The sequence below is a fragment of the Chinchilla lanigera genome, unplaced genomic scaffold, assembly GCF_000276665.1.
Source record: "Chinchilla lanigera isolate Chin_1 unplaced genomic scaffold, ChiLan1.0 scaffold00100, whole genome shotgun sequence".
In the NCBI taxonomy this organism is placed as follows: domain Eukaryota; kingdom Metazoa; phylum Chordata; class Mammalia; order Rodentia; family Chinchillidae; genus Chinchilla; species Chinchilla lanigera.
The window spans coordinates 6,088,224-6,106,841 of NW_004955501.1; the positions used below are offsets into that span (position 1 = coordinate 6,088,224).

Below are 18,618 nucleotides of genomic sequence, written 5' to 3' on the forward strand. Positions count from 1 at the left end.
GGCTCACAGTTAAGACTCTGACTTTGCCTTAAATCTCAGAGGAGACTTGGGATTTGGACTTTTCAGCAATGCTGAAACTGTTAGGACTTTGGCCACTCTAAGAGATGGACTAAAATGCCTTTTGCGTAAAGCAATGTACATAAGTCTTTGGGGGACCAGGGGAGAATGTTATGGTTTGTGTCTGGATGGCCCTTTAAAGCCTCATGCAGTCATGGAGGTGGACTTTTCAGAGAAGGCTGAATTTAGAGTTTTTGACTGATTCAGGTCTAATGCTGAGATTAAGGGTATGAGTGCTACACCCACCCTAGGCTCCACAGCCTGCATACAATATAAGGGACAGAAAGAGGTTTGTCTCTCTCCTTCTCATTTACTTGTTGCTTTTGCTATCTTCCACCACCATGAACTGTTGTCCAATGCCATGTGCCACTGTGCCATGGAGCCAGCTGATTATGGACTGAAACCTCTACAAACTGAGCTAAATAAACCCCTCTTCTCTTAACTTTGAATGTTGCATTCTTTGACTCAGCAACAAGAAAAGCAACTAAGATAGCCACATCCAAAGCACATGATGAAAAAGTGACTAAAGAGGTCTCTATACTAGACACAAATCCTCATACTGTAAATGACCACTTGTCTCAGCACAAAATGAGCAATCAAAAATAGAAATGAGAAGATAAGGCAACAAAATGCCTCCATAAACTCCCAAGTCCCACAAAAGCAATCCAGAGGGTTCTAGGGGAAGAACAGCATAAGCCATACACCTGAATTACGGAAAAGGATAAGAGAGGAGGTTAGAAAACAGATTAAAGATATATTCAGTGAGATCACAGAAAATTAAACAGATAAGGGAATAATCAAAAATATGCAAGACCTTACAGAAGACACTAGTAAAATGGTAGATGAGCTAAATAAAATGATAACAAAACATGAGTGACCAGTTTAGCAAAGAATTAGAGTCCATAAAAAGGTTTCACATATCTAGGAGATTCCTAGAGATATACAACCTACCAAAGCTAAGCCAAAAAGATAGAAAAATCCTGAATAATTCAACATGTTGATGTAACTAAACATTAAAAATAAAAAACTACCAACTAAGGAAAGTCCAGGGGCTGACAGATTCACTGCCAAATTCCACAAGAACTTTACAAAAGAATCAATGTCAGTACTCCTCACTCTTAAATCAAAAGGGAAGCAGCACTCCAAAAATTATTCCTGGAAGCAAGCATTACTGTGACTCCAAAACCAGCAAAAGATCTAACTGAAAAAGAGAACTACAGGCCAATCTCGTAAATGAACAAAGACGCAAAAACTGTTAATAAATACCAGGTGCAGTGCTGTTAATCCCAGCACTTGGAAGCCTGAAGCAAGAGGATCACCTCAAGTTCAAGGCCAGCCTGGGCAACATAGGAAGTTCAAGGACAGCCTGAATAACAAAGCAAGACCTTGTCTTAAAAAAAAAAAAAAAAAAAAAATCCTCAACAAGATACTGTACTGACAACAGAAAACAGTAAATCATCAAAAAGATCATACATGAGCCGGCAGGATTCACTTCAGGGATGCAGGCATGGTTCAACACATCCAAATCAATAAATGCAGTATACCACATATAGAGAATCAAGAACCAAATTCGTATCTTTTCAATAGATGCAGAAAAAGTACTTGACAAAAATCTAACATCCATTCACGATAAAAACTCTGAAGAAAATATGTATAGAAGGTCTTTATCTCTACCTGATGAAAGTCATCTATGACAAAACCGATAGCAAACATCATATTAAATGGAAAGAAACTGAAACCTTTCCCTCTAAAATCAGGAACAAGACAAAGATCACCTCTCCTGTTCAATAGTTTCCAAAATACTAGCTATAGCAACTAGACAAGAGAAAGAAACAAAGAGGATATGGATAGAAAAGGAAGAATTATTTGCATAATTGTCTGCATATGACATGATCCTTCACGTAGATGACCACAAAAAACTCCACCAAAAGATTCTTAGGATTAATAACCAAATTGAGTAGTATAGGAGAACAGTAGTTAACACTCAAAAGTCAATAGCATTCCTGTACACCAATAATAAACTCAGCAAGAAAGAAATTACAGAAATAATACGATTTACAATAGCATTAAGAAAAATGAAATACTTAGCAATTAACATAATCAACAAAGTGAAAGACCTCTACAATGAACTACAGTACTCTAAAAAAGGAGATCAAAGACAATGACAGAAAATGGAATGATATCCCCTTTTGCTGTATATCAGAACCAATATAATAAAAATGGCCATACTTACAAAATTGTTATACAGATTTAAACCATTCCCAATCAAAATAACAAGCACATTCCTTACAGAACTAGGGAGTGCAATCCTTAAACTCATATGGAACCAGAAGAGACCTAGAATAGCAAAAGCAATTCTGGGCAACAAATGGAAGGCTAGGGACATCACAATCCCAGACTTTATACTACAAAGTTACAGTGATAAAAACAGCATGGTACTGGCAAAAGAAAACAAAACCAAAGACTTGTAGATCAATGGAACAGAATAGAGGATGCAAAAACAAAACAACAGAACAAAACAAAACTCCATGTGCCTTCAGCTACCTTATCTATGACAAAAGGTATAAATCCTTTTTCTCAAAGAAAGCCTCTTGAACAAATAGTGCTGGGAAAACTGGCTATCCACTAGCTAAAGTCTGGAAAAGTATCTCTCACTGTGCACTAAATTCAAATCAAAATGGATCAAGGATCTAAATATTAAAACACAAACAATCTGCTAGTAAACAAACAGGTTAAACACTTGAACACAGCAGTGTACACAAAGATTTTCTGAACAGAACCCTAGCTGCACAAGGAATAATACTAAGAATCAAACCAATTAAAAAGCTTCTGCACAGCAAAGGAAATCACCAATGGAGTGGAGACAACCTACAGGATGGGAAAAAGGTTTTGCCAACTACTCCTCAGGCAAAGGACTATTACCTACAATATATAAAGAACTCAAAAATTAGACCTGCCAAATTCAAAGACCCAACTAAAAAATGAGGATGTTAAATGCACAGACACTTCCTCAGATGAAGAAGTATAAACGGCCAATAAACACATGAAAAAATGTTCAACATTGCTGGCCATTCATGAAATACAAATTAAAATAATACTGAGATTCCAGAAAGAGTAGGCACCATTAAGAAACCAAACAACAAATGCTGGGGGTGGGGGAGGGTGTTTCTTCATTGTTGGTACGTAAAATGGTACAAACACTATGGAAGTCAGTATGGAGAGCCCTCAAAAAACTAAAACTAGAAATTCCATTTGACTCGGCTATTCTCCTTCTACATATCTTACTGAAAGAATTAAAGATACCATACTACATTGATACCTGCATACCAATGTCTACAGCAGCATAATTCATAATAGCTAAATCTTGGAAATGGCTTGTCTGTCCATGGATAAAGAAAATGCAGTATTTATATACAAAATAGTACCACACTGCCATAAAGGATAAACTTGAGTCATCGGTAGGAAAACAGGTGCACCTTGAGACCACAATGTTAAGTAAATTAAACACACAAGCTTAACTATTGCATGGTTTCTCTTACATGAGAAACCCAATACACAAATAAAGTGAAAAATAAAAGACAATGGGGGAAAAAAATAAAGAAAAGTTAATGTAATCCAGCATGGCCAATACATTTCAAAGCATACCTTCATTTATTATATTTGTCTTATTGTGTTTTGTACATTTTTTAGCCAGTTAGTCTGGCTGTTAATCTGTTCATGATAATTACCTTGATAAAAGCTTATAAATAAATGTGATGCTGACAAATTTTTTTAAATGGAGCTGGAGGAGAAAAGGGAAAAAAACAATTGAGGTGTGTCATGTACCCATACCCGTTCCTCACAATGAATTTAATCATTACGTACCAAAAACATGTACTAATAAAAATTAAATAAAATACCTAAGTTTCTTTACATCTGATCCAAAGAATTAAAGACTCATACTACCCTGTATATGCCAATTTTCTAACTTTGTTCAATGAAATTATCTGGGGGAAAAAGTAGAGACAAATATTTTATAAAGTAACAATTACGCTAATTTGCAAGTTCATGCAATTGAGTGACTAAAATCAAACATTCAAAAATTCATTCTTAGTTTGTAATGCAAACCAGAAATACTAGTCAAATGCTATACGAGCCTAAAAAGTTACCATGCTATAAAGTACAAAATGAAAAACTTAGACTAAGAACCAAAGTTACTGCCTTTGTGCATGTGTCATGTTTAATCTTGCAGCCTGACTTAGAATACTGTGCTCACCTGTCTATAAAAGTATAACACACTCTTTTTACTCATTACTACTCCAAAGGACTAGAGATGAAACTTTTCTAAAGGTCAACAAGCACCATTCATGTAATATATTATGTGCCTAAGGCATACTTTAAAATCCATGGCTGGGCATGGTAGTTCACGCGTTTACTCCCAGGAACAGGTGCATCTATACTGTGGTCTAACTACGACAGCTACCCTCGCAAAGCCAATGCACTTTCTCCTAAAAGAAGTCAAATCCGATTATTAAATTCCACTATAGGTTTTTTTAAAAGTCTATATGCTTTATCAGATTTAGTATTTGCTCTGATAGTCAAATGGATATAAAAATACACAAAGGCTATATACTCTGGAAAATAATATTGTAGAATTAACACTCTGCCACTACTATATAATAATAAAAAAAAATCACTAATAACAGTAGCTAGCTGGTTCACTTCCCTTTTAAATGTCTTTTTTGATTCTTACAAAACTTCCCAAGTCAGAGGCAGAAAACTAGAAATTCAAAAGAAAAAAACCCAATTTAATCTAAATGTAGCATCTGTGCTTAAAATGTATACATATGCTTCTCAAAAGAGAAGAGCTTAATATTGCACTACTGAGCTGTGTGGTATTATTCAAGATATTGAAACAGAGTAATGTTTCAAATACAACTTTACAGATGCACAGAAAAAAATAAAACCAACAGGAATACTTACTTTCCTCTCCATGAATGCTTTGTTGTGTAGAAACACGCCAAATCCTTATTTTCCCTAATTATGTTCATTTTGTGTTAAATCCTGTAAGATAAAAATATAAATATGCTTAGGCCAGTGTTAGATATTCTTAATTTTTCTTGAATCTCTCATTCCAAAGATACAACAGGTCTTTCACTTTCATATCTCTACGAGACCATAAGGCTTAAGGACAATAGTTTGTCCAAAGCTCTCACAGCCTCTGGCACCCACACTGTGACTGTGTTTTCCACTGGTCTCAACCCCTGCCACCCTCCAAACCTGCAGTGAGCTTCTTAAAGACAAGAGCTGCCTTCAATCAACATCCCTAATGTTGACTGGGCTGTTCAATGGAATCGAATAAAAAAAGTCAGATAAAGAAAATCAATCTCATATTGGCAAACAATGCTTTGACACATGAAGATCACCTGAAACTGTTTGCGAGGCATTAAAGCAATTCCAGAAGGTTTTGCAAAGCCAGCCACTTTGCTTTCACTGCAATTTTAAAGGGAACCTTTTATATGTAAGAATTTAAAAACAAATTTTTCATAAAAATAACACATGTCCACCCTAAGAAATCTAAAATCTTTATAGAGATAGTCATTACTCATCCTAGCATCTAAAGGTGATCATTCTAGCCCCCATTCTTACATTTAGAAAAATCATGTTCTTTCGGCCAGGCATGGTGGTGCACGCTTGTAATCTCAGCATTCAAGAGGCTAAGACAGGAAGACTGCAGTGAGTTTGAGGCCAGCCTGTGCTACACAGTGAGTTCAAGACCAGCATAAGCTACATAGCAAGACTCTGTCTCAAAATATACTAATTTTAAAATCAAGCGTGCTTTTCATAATTAATAACAATTTTCATTCAAAAACATTAACATAACATCTTTGAGATACAACACACACACCATAAATTTACTTCCAAAGCATACAATTCCATGGTTTTTAGTATATACAGAGTTCTACAACCATCATAACTGTTTCTAGAACATTTTCTTCACCCCAGTAAGAAGCCCGGTTAGCAGTCACTCCCCAGTCTTCTTCACTTGGCATCAGCCACTCACAGATTTTCTTTCACTACAGATTCACATCTGCTGGCCATACTGCTAAATAATATTCTATTGTATGGATATATGACATCTTGTTTATTCACCAACTGACTGACATTTGTGTTACTTCTACTCTTTGGTTATTATGAATAATGCTAATATGAACACGTGTATACAAACTTTTGTGTGAACATGATTTCTTTAGGTACCTAAGTGGCAAAAACATTTTTAAACAAATCTCTACTTTGAAATTGCTTTCATTTCTCCTTGTTTTTAGACTATTAGCCAGAGCCATTGTACAAATGCTCATTCCCTAAACATTCATATGTTTACATGTTCCCCTCCCTCCTTCAATCTGTATTCAGATGTCACCTTTACAATGACACCTTCCCTTAACCATGGTGTTTCAAACTATAACCATCTTCCTCATTCTACATTCCCTACTCCCTTTTTCCCCTGCTCCTTTTTTTTGGATAGCATCTTTCACACTTTAATATGTAATTTATTATATATTACTTACCTAATTAGACTATCCAGAGAGAGGTAGTCTGTTTAGACTAAAGAGACTAATGTTTGTTAGTTTCCATGTTATAGGCCTTTGTATCTCCAGGGCCTACAAGACTGCCTGACACAAAACAAGCGTGCAGTAAATGTATGAGTGAATGAAAAAAAATTTAGCAATCTCAGGGCAATTCTAATGTCCACTTCAAGCTTGATACTCTGACAAGAGGACCCCAAGAGTTTTATCAAATTTTCTGCAAAAGTATCATTAATTTATGCTCTGAATGAATGCCAGAATGCCAGAGCCACAAGTAATGTCAAGTGTAGAGAAAGTTTTGTTACCAGAAAGAAGACATTTGTCGTACACCCAACTGACAGATTATTAATAAGTACTGAGACATCCTGACAGTTGGTTTGGTTCTTTATTTGCTTATTTCTAGATTTTGTATCTGAAGTGATATAAATAACCAACTGACATTTATTTAACCTGACAAATATCCCTTCCTTCTGAATCATTTGCAGTAAATAATACTGCTGGGGACAGCAGGGAGGGCCTGGTAGCATCTCTGCTTCAGTAAAAAGTGAAACAAACAGGTGTTCCCCTTTCATACTATAACTGAAGACTGCAGCAATAAAAGAAAAACATGAAAAGAAAAGGTAAGTGACTGATATTGAAGAATGAGATATGAATTCTTAATTCATTAAGGCATAGAAATGACCATACCAACAGCTATCTCAAGCAAAGTGAGAAGAAAGAGAATATGTATAAGAGAGAGACTGGTATCATTAAGGGACTTTAAAATTAAAATGCCAAGTCAGAGAAAAATAATAGAACTGTTTAAATGACAACCATAAAAGAACTAAGGTCACAACTTAGAAGAAAAAAATCCTTAATAAATCCACAAGTGGAGAATAAAAGCAAAATAATTGTGCAATTAAAAACAAAACAAATTTAATATAATTTCTTCAGGTAAAACACAGAGAGAACGAACTCATGGGTATCACTGACTTGAGGGACACCTTACCCAAACAGACCTATTGGGAAAGGAAATCAAATAAGGTTTATCCATACCTTTTGGAGACTCAACTTCAGACAGGAGATAAAAGCATCAGATTTCAAAGAGGTTTAGGTTAGGGTAAATTTTTAAAAAAAGGAGAAAATATAACAGTAATATAAAAGTCAACTACCAACCACCTGGTCTGTTAAAAACAAAAACAAAACAAAACAAAACAAAAAACTATATTCCTGATGCAGGTTACAATGGTGACAGAAAAACACAGAGAGGCTTAAAGAAACACTTCCATTCGGGACAGCAAAAATTCCTAGGGCCAATCTTCAACACACCTGATAATCTTCTCTGTCATCAATGTTTTAGGAGGCAAGAAATGAAACTGCTACTTTGCATTTAATTCTGAATTTTGAAAGAAGGCCTATAACATAGAAAGGCACTTTATGGAGGGAAGAGGAAAGAAAAAATCTGCTCCTCTATCTGAAAAGCTTGCTTTCAACTGTATTATACTTATGGGTATATTTTAGAGGTATGCGAGGCAGTAGACAGCCACCTACATAGCCAAATGACCCAGTAAATGAGATAGTTTAAAGCTATTATTAGTGTTTGCATAACCTCAACATGCAAATTACAATAATTCTTTTGTACTTTGAATCCTCAGTAAAGGCTATTTTAAAGTTAAATCTAAAATTGATAACAAGTTCTAAAATTACACAACTAACTGTGAGTATTCATCTTGTATGATTGGACTGCACACTGGTCATGCATTTACCTCATTTTGTCCCCATAATAACAATGTTACAGGTATGATGATTTCCACTTTATTGACAAGAAAACTGACAGAGAAATCACCTGTCCAAGATTCACAGCAAGTTAAGTGGTTGGACAATTCTTGAGCCAACCTGCTTAATTCCACACTCTATGTACTTAACCTAATCTTTAGTACAACTTTAGGATATAAAATAAATAAATTCAGACTATGTAATTACAGATTTATCGTTTGACAAAACATTCCCAGAATAATTTAGAACTAGTTTCAATTCTTATCTTTACCTGGGAAAATGATTGGGCACTTGATAGAAATCACTTTAAAATGCACAATTTCAAGCCAAGTGTGGTGACACACACATGTAATTCCAGCACTGAGGATCACTCTGACTTCGAAGACACCCTGGGCTACACAGTGAGTTCAAGGCCAGCCTGAACTGCAGAGACCCTGTCGAAGAGGTGGGGGAGAACAGGGGAGGGGAGGGAAGGGGAGAGGAGAGTAGGAGAGGGGAGGGAAGAGAAAAAAAGAAAGAAAGGGAGAGAGCAAGAAAGAAAGGGAAAGGAAAAAGGAAAGGGAAAGGAAAAAGAAACAAGGAAAATAACCACACTCAATCCAGGAAAAAATAAATAAAGGAAAAAGGAGACATAAATAAACTTCTAAATATTTCCATCTATAGCTATGCTTTAATTTTTTTGAACAAGTGTATGACAAGTAAACAGAATGACAGAAATTTGTTACCACTGTATAATTTGAGGATACTTTTTTAGGAAAGCTCAACAATAAAAAAAAATTTTTTTTTAACTAAGATTAGAACTTTTAGAATAACCAGATTAATAAGATCTGAAGCTGGAACCTATTTTCCAGCAATATGTTCACCTCTCCATGTTTTTGTTTTTGTTTTTTTCCCAAGGTTTCAAATCTGTGTTCTCAGGAAAACCTCAACTACTTTTTTTTTATAAAGACCCTTCATCCAGTGAGTAGCAATTGGCCTGGAAAATGCATTAACTTTTTCAGACCATAAGGGTAATCCTACACACACAGGTATGTCATTAATGAGGGTAATGGCAATTCACAAAGACCAGGAAATCACTTACCAAAAAAAAAAACAAAAAAAAACACAAAAAAACAGGGTAGGAATATCTGGTGCTAGCTGAGCATGGTGGCACATGCCTGTAATCCCACCACTTGGGAGAGTGAGGCAAGAGGTTCACCATGAGTTAGAGGCCAGCCTGGGCTACACAGTGAATTCAAGGCCAGTCTGAACTACACAGCAAAACTCTGTCTCAAAAAACAAAAATCAAAAAACCAAACAAGCAGAAAAGAATATCTAATACAGATTCTACATCAAAGTGAGAACTGGAACAATTTTAAGAGAACCACTGGTAGATGAGTGAAAGCAAGTCTAGGGGACCTCTAAGTGCAGAGATTCAATCCAGGAAGACATTGATAGCTACCTCCTACAGCACAGATCCCATAGCTGCTAATATATGCGTGTTAATTAAGGACCATCACAAGCGACTACATTAACATAAACACGAATTTTAAGTCAATCTATCACCAATATAGGGGTGGTAAATTTTTAAAATATTATTTATAGCCAAACATAGGCTAGCATTAACTGTAACTTATGAGTTGCATGACTTTAAACAAGTTTCTTAACTGCTCTGAATCATCATCTGTAAAATACGGACAGTAACAACTGTCTCAAAGGGCTGTGGTAGAGACTAAGTGGAACAATTCAAATAAAGGAATTCAGTACTGACTCAGAACAAATATTCAGATATATTAACTAATATTAATTACTTACTGTATTTAACCCTACTATCCCAGATATGCAGGATATTTTCAGTATTTTATTATCTTTTTTATTTTCAAGTACACTTTTTAAGGCATTTTTAAATTACTTGAGTCTTTCTAAATGTTTTACTAATTTTTAGTTACACATTTTAATTCTTCTGCTATTCCACATACTCTATCTGCTGCTTGTTACCTGTTGCATAATGACATTCAACCATGCTCTAAAAAATATTAACAGGAAAATTTTAGAAATAAACAATCCACAAGTTTTGAATACATACTGTTCTGAGTAGCATGATGAAATCTCATGCCATTTCACTCTATCCCGCCTGGAATGTGAACCATCCTTTGGTCTAATGCATCCATGCAACAGAGTCTACTGGCCCCATTATTCATTTAGTAGCCCTTGGATTGAATGTTAACAGGTCAATCAGGTTCTCAGACTGATTGTCAACAGTATACTTAGCATAAGAATGGTGACAGTGGTAATTCTGATGTCAAACAGTCATAAAGTGCTTCCTTTAAGTGAAAGAGTAAACATTCTCAACAAAGAACATACTAAGAACAAGCCTTCCAATCAGTAAAGAAGGGGAAAAAAAATCATGTTACTTTTATTGCTGCATCTTGTAGTGGTTAGGGCGGTGTTTTAACTTGACTGGCTTTGGGATCTACCCTGGGGATCGGTGGCAAACATTTCTTGGTGTGCCTGGGCAGGTCATGGAGGCATGGCCTTGGAGTCTATGACAGGCCCTCAGCCCTTCAGCTCTGGCATTCTTCCCCTGCTCTGCTTTCAGCTACCATGAACTAAGAAGCTTTGCTCTACCATGCTCTACTACCATGATGTCTTTACCTTGAAGCTAGCTGTGTATGGTCTGCAATCAAAACCACGAACAAATTAAACCTCTTCTCTTTTAAATGTAGGCGTTGTATATTGTGTCTTAGCAAGAAGAAATCTGACTATGTAATATACTGCAAAACTTTTGGGAACAGTGAACTAATCAGTTAAGATGAAAAGGCATTAAATTTGTTTATAGAAAAAAAACATATACAGGGTCAGTGAAGCAGTTTTATTCACCTACCAGGAATCTTGGAACACATTCTCAGGGGATAAGCAGGAAATACTGTGCATCATCTAGAACTCCACTTTCAAAAACTGAGTTAACTGGCATTCATAGTTCGTTCTTAACCATTCATTCAAAAACAACTATATAAACATATTTCTTAAACTGAATGGCATAAATGAGGGCATTTTTTCATTACTTCTTAAAAACTTATCTTTCCCACAGAAGATGTTTAAAAAGAAACAAATAGGCTAGAACAAGGTAATCATTATACATAAAATTTTAATTACCCTTAAATCAACTATAATTTATCACTGAAGCATCTCTATTCCACCTGTATCCACACAAAATACTATTATGAGTCAGTCTGTTTACATTTTAAATATTCCCCTCTTGGGTGTTTGGAATCTCAAGCACTAGAAATGTTTCCTTCCCTTATATCCAAATTAGTGTCCTTAAATTTGTTTGGTGCGTAGTAACTATTGATTTGTGAAACTTTTGAGAGGAAAAAAGAAATTTTATTGCATAAAGTAAATTTAACTGGTAAATATTTCACATATATTATATACATACACAAGCTCAAAAAGTGGCTTAAGTATCATTACTTATAGCTAAAAATTCTTATGCAATCATTAATTTCCATATTTCATAATGAAAAATTGGTAGAATTTCTCATTCTGAGAACTTCAAGCATTAAACAACTAACAGTAGCCTGCAGGCACATGCTATAAAAAACTGTCCAACAAAAAAAATATAAATCATGGCATGAGATCTTAGGAGTAGCTGATACCAGCATTTGACACTCTGGCAGTTGTTAGAGCCTCCTCAAATTACAAAGAATTTACCAGTTCAAATAATCACTTACATTTTATCATTTACTCCTGCAATGATGTCCAATTTCAAATTCTCAAAGATTCTATACTTCTTTTTTGATGAGAAAAAACTTTATATACTCTTTTCAAACAACTGGATTAAAGACAATTTCAATCTTTACAAGTTTGCCTCACTTTATTTTCACTGTATCTTAATACAACAGCATCACCAGAGCTTTTTTGCAACTTCTGTTTCTTCTTTTAATAGAATTGTTTTTGCTGCTTGGTTTGGTTTTTTTGAGACAGGGTCTCACTATGTAGTCCAGGCTGGCCTGAACTCACACTGTATCCTCTTGCCTCTGCCTCCCAACCTCCTGGGATTATAGGCATTCACCATCATCTCCAGCTCTTTCAACAGAAGTGTACTAAGGGTTAAAAAGTCTAATTCAGGGCAACACAGGTACTGTATTTTGGCCAGATAAGCCTTTTTCAATGAATTCTACCACTTCATGCTTTCAGATAACACAATATTCTTGTATTCTCTTAATTACTGGCAGTAATGTTGGTACCTCCATTTACAATCACTTATGGATAAAATTAGAATGCTTCTTTTAGAAGATACGTAATTTTGACACAAATATCAAAGGATTTAAGAGTCCACTGGGCAGAAGCCTACATCAAACTGACACTCAGAACTAAAGTAGGATGAAGTGACCCTGTGACAGATTATACCTATGCTTATTAGCAAAAGAATTTGCACACATAGCAAAATTAAGTATAAGCACACGGCTTGCGTTAAACTTAATTAACTCATTTAGCTAGGATGAATGAATGCACTTAGAAAAAAAAATAATTAGTGCTTTTAGGAGTCAGTGTCACAGAGGCCTGTTTAAAGCACACATTTCATGTGACCAAATGCAAGTATTTTTTACACAAATATGACAACTTCCAGAAAGCAGGTAAGATACTAATTTTCTTACTTGGAGTCCATGAAACGTAAGGACAGAATTTACTCTGCTCATCATTAGTTCTACTTTCAGGTATGTGAATTAAAATTATGGTCTTGAGATGGAATAATGAATGGATAAAAAAAACTAGAGAGATTTGTGATAAAACAAGTGCAGTAAAATGTTAATGTGAAAATCTTGGAGATGGGTATTCAATGTCTAACGTAAAGTTTTTTCCAACTTGGCTGTCAGTACAAATTTTTATAAAATGTTGGGAGAAAAAGTGAGTTTGCCTTTTACTCTGATCAAAATCTCCTACAATGGAAACATTGCTTACCTACTATACTGTGAAATCCAACCTAAATATATGGCAGACATTCCCATAACAGGCTAATTCAAAAAGGCAATACTCATACAGCTGTGTCTTACAAAAATGCAGAGGGAAGAAAAACTACTATTATGGTAAAGGCTAACTGTGAGTATAACTAAACAGAGAATACTTTATACTGGCTTCTAAAAATCTAATTTTGTTCTTAAATGGACTTAAAATCTAAGTAAATATATTACTAGGGTAATACTGTTTAAAATAACATAAATGGCTAACAAACCATTAATTTTTACCCAGATTTAAAAGCTACAACTGAACTGTTTTAGATAAAATGTGCTGCGTACAGGGGAAACTCCCACCTGAACTTTAACCCTATTTTGGTTTCCCCCCTTAAGAGACAAGGTCTCTATGCTTCCAAGACTGGCCTCCAACTCCTGGGCTCAAGGAATCCTCCTGCCTTGATCTCCGAGGAGCTGGCATATGCACAGTAACACATGTAACTGTTTTTCAATTTTTAATTTTAACATATGATTCAAGTACAGGTGAAAGTACTGGTTTCTAAATGAGTAAATCAGTATGTGTAATATATATAATACAGTACCTACAAATTTTAAAAAGCCATAAACATCATAATTTAAAGTTTTAGTACATCTCAGTTTAGGTTCCTTTTGTTCAAGAGTTTGATTCCTCCAGAGGTAGGGGTTGTCAGAGAGTAAGAAAGCCAGTAGCAGTATCAAGTTCAACCGACATCTCCAAAGAACTGCCCAGAAATTTTAACACTGAAGCATTTGTATTGCTGGCTATGTCAAACTTAACTTTTAAATAATTCCATTGTCACAGAGCATACAAAATAATTTGAGATCTCCCCTATATTTTAAAATTTATCCCTTCAGCTACAAGCTGGGTATGCATTCAGAAAACATTAAAAAAATAACTCCTAGGGTTGGGCATGGTGGCACACAACTGTAATCCCAGCACTCAGGAGGCTAAGACAGGAGGACTACTGTGAGTTCAACGCCAGCCTGAGCTACAAAGATCCTGCTTCAAAAAAAAAACAAAAAAAAAAACAAAACAAAAACTCCTAGGACTGAGGATGTAGTTCAGCACTACCCAGGAACTTAAAATGCTGGTTTCAATGACCAGTACTGGGGGGAAAGAAAGTCATCCCCAAACCTAAAGAAACACTTTTAATATTATCTCAGTGGGAGGGCAATGGGAGGAGAGGGGACATATATGCATTTTGGCAGTTAATTATATTGGTCTTTTTTATTCAGGAGTAAAAACTGAATACTGGAAATGAAATCTATTTCTTCTATTTTAATCATATGTATGCTAATTTCATCTCAGGAAACAGGTTTTCTTTGTGAAATAAATTTCACCTATTTAAAAAAACTAGCTGGGCATGGTGGCACTTGCCTGTGATCCTAGTACTCGGGAGGCTGAAGTAGAAGGATCTCCCTGAATTCAAAGCCAGTCTAGATGGGCTACATAATGAGACCCTGTCTCAAAAAAACTCTATTAATCCATCAATAAAAAACTAGATAGTCACACATCGTGGTTCACACCTGTAATCCCAATACTCAGGAGGCCGAGGTACAAAGATCACCACAAGTTTGAGGTCTGCCTGGGCTACATAGTGAGTTCAAGGCTGGCCTGAACTACATAGTTAGACCCTGCCTCAAAAAAATGGTAAATAAAAATTAAAAAATAAACTAGACGGATGTGGTGGTGAATCCCTGTAATTCCAGCACTCTGGAAATGTGAAGTAAAAGGATCACCAAGTTCAAGCCCACCCTGGCAATTTATACTTTAGCAAGACCTTGTTTCAAAATAAAAAGTAAAATAGGACTGGGGATGTAGCTCAGTGCAAAGGTCCTGTGTTCAGTCCTCCCCAACTCAAAACAAAAATTCCCACTGAAGATGACTCTTCCCATTCCAAAATTTAAAAAAACCTTGAAATATTCACATGAAAGTTTTTCTTTAGAAATATGTCCATTTAAGCAATTTTAGAAAAACTTTGCTCTTATTTACATGTTTTACTTTGTTACACATTCTTCGAACTTCCTGGGCTTAATTTCAATTTCATTTTATCTTTGAAGTACCGCTTAGCTTTTGCAAGAACAAACTGTACTAGGTCCATAACCTCTTCTTCAGCTAAAAAAAAGACCCTTAATAATATAGCTCTATTATACTAGCTAAGTCCTAATGAGCAGAAGAGACTTTCAGCAGCCATGTTTCAACTTGTTAGTCTCCCTGTAACTACAGTAAATATGTAATGGATCAAATTTCCTAAACCTGTAACAAACACAACTGGAAGAAAGTTTTACAGTAAGCATCCAAACATCTAAACATTCATTTCTATACTATTAAAAGAAAATTTAAATTGCTACAATTTCCCTTTCACCCCATATTAAATAGAAATAACACCAGTTTCTAGTTTGTTCTTTCTGGAATACTCCTATTATTTCTACCTCTCCCATAGTGCCTTAGAGCTCATAGGACACTTCCAAGTTACCCCAAAAAGTGTGCAGGGGGCATTCCATTTTTTTGAAACCCAGAGCCTGGCATGGTGGTGCATGTCTATAATCCCAGCACTAGGGAGACTGAAGCTGGAGGGATCGCCCAAGTGCAAAACCAGCCTGAAACTACACGGTGAGATTCTGTCTCAAAAAGCCAAAAATAAACAAAATAAAGCAAAACCCAAAGGCTCTACAGTTCATAGGAAATATGGTTTACCTGCCCTAAAACTTGATAAACATTCAAAATACATTCTGTATCTTGACTAGGAATACAAATCAGAAATCCCTGTATAAAAGTTTGGATTTTAGTATAATTAATATACAATTTAAGAACTATTAAAGTCTCCTATATTCATGATCTTAGTAATAATATTTCCATTAAGCAAATTCTAGCAATTACTGTTGACAAAAATCAGAATATTAAAATAATTACTGTATAATGCTTAAGGAATTTTGTTTCCTGTTTATTGAAAAAGCAAACAATAAGCCGGGTGTGGTAGCTGAGGCAGAAAGATCTCTATGAATTCAAAGCTAGTTTGAGCTACACAGTAAGTCCAAAACCAGTCTGAACTATATATAGTGAGACCCTGTCTCAACATCCCTCCCCCTCAGTCTAATACAAAGAGATACTAACAGTGGGCATATGCTAAACCTGAATACTGTTTAGGCAGTGTGGTCTACTAGAGGCAACGTAAGAATGCTGAAACCAAGCCAGGCACATGGCACATGCCTATAATCCCAGCACTCCAGAGGCTGAGCCAGGATTGCCTTGACCTCAAAGCAGTTTGGTCTATGTGAGTTTCAGGCCAAGCTGCACTATAAAGTAAGATCCTATCTCAAAAACTAACAAAAAAAATGCTGAAACCATAAAATCCCTCTGCTTTTTTACCTTGTTGTTTGAGAAATCCCTCTTCTTCCTAACTAGTCCAAAAAGTACAAGTAAAACAAGTAAGTTGTTGATTAAAGTTAGGTATCTAAAAAGAACTACTACAAGGTATATGCTTCTTTATTGACTGAACCTCATTTACATGTACCTGTTCAGAGGTAACTGTATGGTAAGTCAGCAAAAACAAATCACTCAGAACCATATTGGCTTAAACTACTTGCTACAAGTAGTCCCTATACCACGGAAATTCTTAGGAGTTTCCATGATTAAGAATCACTCCACATAACAAGCAGTATTACTGATTGGCACATGGTAAGCATATGAACACTTCTTGAGCAGAAAAATGTATTTTAAAACACTGAATAAAATTTCCAACTAAACTATACCTCATCTGAGGCAGTATGACTGAGTATACTAGCATTTAGTGGATGAGACTAGACATTCCTCAATGTATAAGATGGTCCCACAGATTTAAAAATTGTCGAAAACACGATTTTCAAATTTCCATGAAAATCTGTCAAGTACAATTTTCAAATGTCCATATGGTAAAATACCTATTTATAATGAACTTATTCCAGACTTTAAATATGAAAACAAATTATGTTTCACAAGGTTTAATATATATACAATTCCTAAGAATGCAATTATCAGGGCAGGCATGGTACAAGCCTATAATCCCAGCACTGGAGAGACTGAGGGAAGAGGATCACCTCAAGCTCAAAGCCAGCCTGGACTTCACAGTGATACTGTCTCAAAAAAAAAAAAAAAAGAAACTATCATGTAAACTGACATTTTATTTTTCTCATCCGGTTTAAAAAACAATGCTAGCAATTCTACGTGTGGTATCTAAGTCACAAGATGACAAATCTATACCTATTGAAATTTTTCACATATTAAACTGATTCCAGGTAAAGAAGCAAGTTTCCAACAACTTCTTTGTTTATTTCAGTATGATCATCCTTAAATATTTGTGTATTGAAATGTAGTTTTGCTATGCTTTTTTGGTAATGTTTAATAACCAACCAGACTGACAAGAGTACTGAAAAATTTGAGAACGGTGCAAATTTCACATTTGCTTATGTGCAATTTCCTGAATCAGTGGGAAACACCAGGTAAATGAAGAAACTGTACCCAGCAAAACTGAGCTACTTAGGTATTTACAAAACACACAAATGCACACATCTTAGAAGATCAATGAAGCACACATTCAAAATCTATCGTTGTTAAACTCCAATCTCTTGACTTTCTTCCTTTCGATGTGTCACAGCAAATCATACTGAGTCCATCCAGTGCAAACTTTTTCAAGACAAAATACTATTATAGCATTTAAGCACTTAAAGTGAAAACCAGTGCTATTTTTAAGTTCCTCTTTTTTTAATATGTTACTGATGAACTTGAATTTTATGAGCCTAACTCCTTCCTCCTCTATAAGTCTTTCTGTTTAATTCTGCATAAAACTGTGATTCTTAGGAATGACATATCTTCTTGTGGCACAATTGACTGTATTTTAAAATAAATTCCTTCCAATCTCATACAGGCAAAAGTGTGGGTTTTTAAGATTAAATATGCAGCACATTACATCATTTTGATAGTCAGATCTACCCATTTTGTTTTTGTTTTTTTGGTTTTTCTCCGGTACCGGGAACCGAACTCACGACCTTGCGCTTGTCAGGCAGGCGCTTTTTTTGCCGCTGAGCTAAATCCCCAGCCCCGATCTACCCATTCTTTAAAACCCAACGGAAGCCTTCTCCCATTCAGTCCTAACAGACCGCCTTTCATTAAATTGTTCCAATAGCTAGTCCACATACTTGGGCAATGAATATATCCTCTCTTACATTCTTTGCCTCTGTACATCAGGTTATTATATCCACGAGGGCAAGGCCTACCATTAATTCTAGTTTCT

At 35.5% G+C, this 18,618-nt stretch overlaps 1 protein-coding gene across 1 annotated transcript in view; it reads right to left on the reverse strand.

Annotated features, from left to right (window-relative positions):
* Dnajc13 (DnaJ (Hsp40) homolog, subfamily C, member 13) overlaps positions 1-18,618 on the reverse strand; it is a gene marked incomplete in the record, with an annotated part of 131,018 nt that overhangs the window by 107,817 nt on the left and 4,583 nt on the right. The window contains 1 exon segment of the mRNA XM_005406836.2: positions 5,020-5,100. Coding sequence (XP_005406893.1) covers positions 5,020-5,087 — 68 coding nt within the window.